General features: G+C 34.9%; 1 protein-coding gene across 1 annotated transcript; it reads right to left on the reverse strand.

The window, feature by feature from the left end:
• Nucleotides 1-711: 711 nt before the first annotated feature.
• On the reverse strand, nt 712-2,219 carry LOC132555805 (uncharacterized). The gene is made up of 2 exons (XM_060220168.1): nt 1,978-2,219; nt 712-1,394 (listed from the first exon to the last, which is right to left on the reverse strand). Exons 1-2 carry the CDS (start codon nt 2,096-2,098, stop codon nt 865-867), a joined length of 651 nt encoding a protein of 216 aa, XP_060076151.1. The 5' UTR covers nt 2,099-2,219; the 3' UTR covers nt 712-864.
• Between the last annotated feature and the right edge of the window lie 1,399 nt (nt 2,220-3,618).

Below are 3,618 nucleotides of genomic sequence, written 5' to 3' on the forward strand. Positions count from 1 at the left end.
GGCTATAACTAAAAAACGAAAAACATATCAAACTATAAACTAAACGTGAAAGGACATCTAACATATCATTGGTTCATTATTTCATAGAATAAATTTTCGCGATCACCTCAATATACCGCGAAATAGCGAAAATATCATCCCGCGAAAATATCATCCCGCGAAAATAACTGGTTATACGTTGATACACACAGAGATTCAACTTTGTAAATTGACTTATATTTAAAATAAAAACATCAAAATAGAACAATAAGGTTGTAGTCTACAATGTTTCAAAAACCAAAGCAGTAATCAATACATTAATTCTAAGTAAACATGACGATTTAGCTACTATACCTTCTGGTAATTCTTGTGCCAAGAGGTACGTACATTGTATATTGAATGCGTGTTTTTTATGTACAATATATAAACTTTACATAAATACATGATATCTATCTAATATGATGCTTGTATTATAGATTGGAAAACGAAAAACTTGATGATTGAATTGATGAGAGTTTCAGATTTAATCACAAGATTCAAAAGCATTGTTTAGCATTGTTGTATGTTTCTTAAGCATTGTTATATGTACACGTGGAAAGCTGGTTTTTCTGGGTTTTTTTTTAAATGTAGAAGGTAGAATTCGAATGAAAAAACAAATTCAAGATCCCCCTCTTCTCTCTCTCCACCCCCCTCCACCCTCCCACCCCACCCCACCCCCACCTCACACCTCTCTCTGTCTCTCAAAACACGTACACGTTTCAAAAATGGAATACTGATTTTCATGCAATTTATATTCAATTCAATTGGAATATTAGTAACTTCAGATTAAAAATGCATATGAACATTTTGTCCAATATGCGAAACCATTTTGCATATATCCTTTTGTCAGTCTGGAAGATATTTACTTTTATCGTCTGTCGCAGCTGCGATAGAGGTATGTGTATCATACATAGTATCACTTATAACATTCGTATCACGTTTCCTTTGGAAAACATCGTATTCGTCTGATAACTCTCGAGGGCTTCCGTACATATACTCTCCATACATGGAGTTCTTTCTACTGTTCATGACGTCATATGTATCTGATGACGCGGCAGCATTCACTAGACCGTATTCGTCATTGCTCGACAGTGTTCTATTTTGTCTTCTATTTGGATGGTTTAATTCATTATAAACATCATCCACGATCTTTTCAGTGTACATATCCCCATTTTTGTCATCGCGAGCCATGCTTTGGAAGTTGTCATAACTACCATCGTCGTTTTTCACCACCCGACTATTTGTAGCATTATCCGGCCTTGGAGTTGTATCTCTTTTTCGTGTACGAGAGTTTACCTTGCTGTAAACTTTGTCATAACCGTTTTCATTATCATTGTTTTGTCTGTCAGACATAAGGGATCTTCTGCTGGTTGGTTCTGTAAGAAATGAAATGAGAGATATATGAAATAAATTATGTCTTGTGTTTGTCATATGGCATGTCAAAAGCTGTCGATTTCCATCAATACGAAATGATTTTTGCTTCTTCTAATTGCAATTTTTCAAATGCAAGCATGGATGTTGCAGGACTCAATCATAATTCATTCCTGACTTACAACGAACCATGTAGTTCTCAAGAATAGAAACACTCAACAAGAAAAACTATGTTTAAAGTATTAAGTGAGACAAGCGACCTCATGCAGCTTCAAAGTATCTATAACTGGTAGTAATTTCGTTCAATTTTAATATTTCTGTAACTTTTTAAATCATTGCTTGAAGATTAAAACATTACCATAAACATGATTGGTATGTGCTATACTGTTCAATAAGGATAAATCTTTTTTTATATATAAAATTTGCATTTTGCCCATTTTGTTTGGCATGTAAAACTGAATTCTTTGCCATTACAGTAATACATGTTTGAAAGAAGCGACGGTACGTAAACAGATAAAAAAAAATTCATTCAGCAGTATAAAGATTTCAACTGATATTGAGTTACACTTTTTTATGGAGGTAACAAACCGATTATGTCGTGCTGTCTGAGCTCGTACGTCCTGTTATCGGCAAATGACCTCTTGGTTTCTGATCTCTTTTTCCTACAACAACATAAAGACTTTGTTATGAAAAACCTGATATGGTGCATTGTTTGAAAAATTCGTTAAAATATGACAGCAAAAATTTTAAAAAGCAAAGAAGGCTTTGGTTTTTCAAGCGTCACAAAGAGACATATCAACTTTCATATTTAAGGACCAAAGTTTGTTAACTGCTCCCTATACAAAGTCTTCAACGCTGTCACGAATTTTGAAACAACCCATATATTCTTAAGGCATTTGCAAATTTAAAAAGTACACAATCTGAAATATCAAAATCTTTCTTGTTCTTTTTCGATTAAGTTTTTTTTTCGAAATAACCTTAACACAATAAATATAACTTATTAACGAACATAAAAATATGCCGAGTTGAATTCTTTTTAGTCTTTGATGAATAGGATGTAAAAAATTACAGTGACTATCCGTGGATTAATTCCCTTCACTTTTACTACGTATACACTGACATACATGTAAATATGTAACAAATTTGAACCAAAACGATGTAAAAAAAAATACAGTGAATATCCATGGATTACTTCCCTTTACGTATACTATATATACATTGACACATGTAAATATGTAACAAATTTGAACCAAAACGAAAATATAACTGTAGCCAGGTGATAGAATACATCATTATAAATCATCGCGCGTAAAGCAAGTATGAAAGAATGTATGTATGTGCACGTCGAGCACGGACTTCACGTCCTCTGTCCAGTCACCGCCAACTCCCACCAAGAGCCACCACACTCGCACAGCATCACTCAGACAGTCAACACGTAGGCTAACCTGTCAAATCTGAAGCGAGAGCACCAAAGCCGGCGTCCCTGGTAAGCTTAATTAATATAAGTCACATTAATATATTTTAATCTTCAAACTATAAATACATTCCTCATAATTTACCGCAGTGTGCAAGGTGTGTGAGTGAATGTGTATTTATAATTGTATTTTTAATTTTAGGTCTTCTTCAGACAATTAAATCATTTTCCAACCAAAGAAGGGGTTTTGGTAGTCTATGCACCCACGGTTACAATTTGGCGCCCAACGTGTATTTGCGAGGAAGACCAGGGTCTACCCTCTTGGTTTCCTGACAGTGACAGGACGGGGTTCCCGTCAAGTCCGTTCCGGCGATTAGACGTACCGGAAAATACCGGAAGTGATGGTCTCCATGCATATGGCCGAAGCGTATACGTATTAGGACACACGAGGCAGAGGAGCAGAGCGCTGGATACTGTTTCGATAAGTATAATGTGATCAATAACTTGTCAGTGACAAATGCAGGATTTCGAAATGATGGACGGCATCGATGATTCGATTTGATGTGTGTTACTGACGAGGGGTACCACTGATCTGTTGTAGTGTTGCAGTGACATTAGTGCCTACCTTGTGCTATCGGAATCCGTGATGTACATTTGGATAAGGATTAACACTTTCAAAACTTCGTTTAAATATGTATTTTCAATATCATATAATTAATTCATATGATCATTGGTAATTAGACTGTGATATTGTATTGTAATATTTAATTTTCAAAGTCAGTTCAGTGGATACTTTAAATCAATTATTGTGCTTA

Source organism: Ylistrum balloti, unplaced genomic scaffold (assembly GCF_031769215.1).
Source record: "Ylistrum balloti isolate Yb309-2 unplaced genomic scaffold, AGI_CSIRO_Ybal_v1 Utg370516, whole genome shotgun sequence".
In the NCBI taxonomy this organism is placed as follows: domain Eukaryota; kingdom Metazoa; phylum Mollusca; class Bivalvia; order Pectinida; family Pectinidae; genus Ylistrum; species Ylistrum balloti.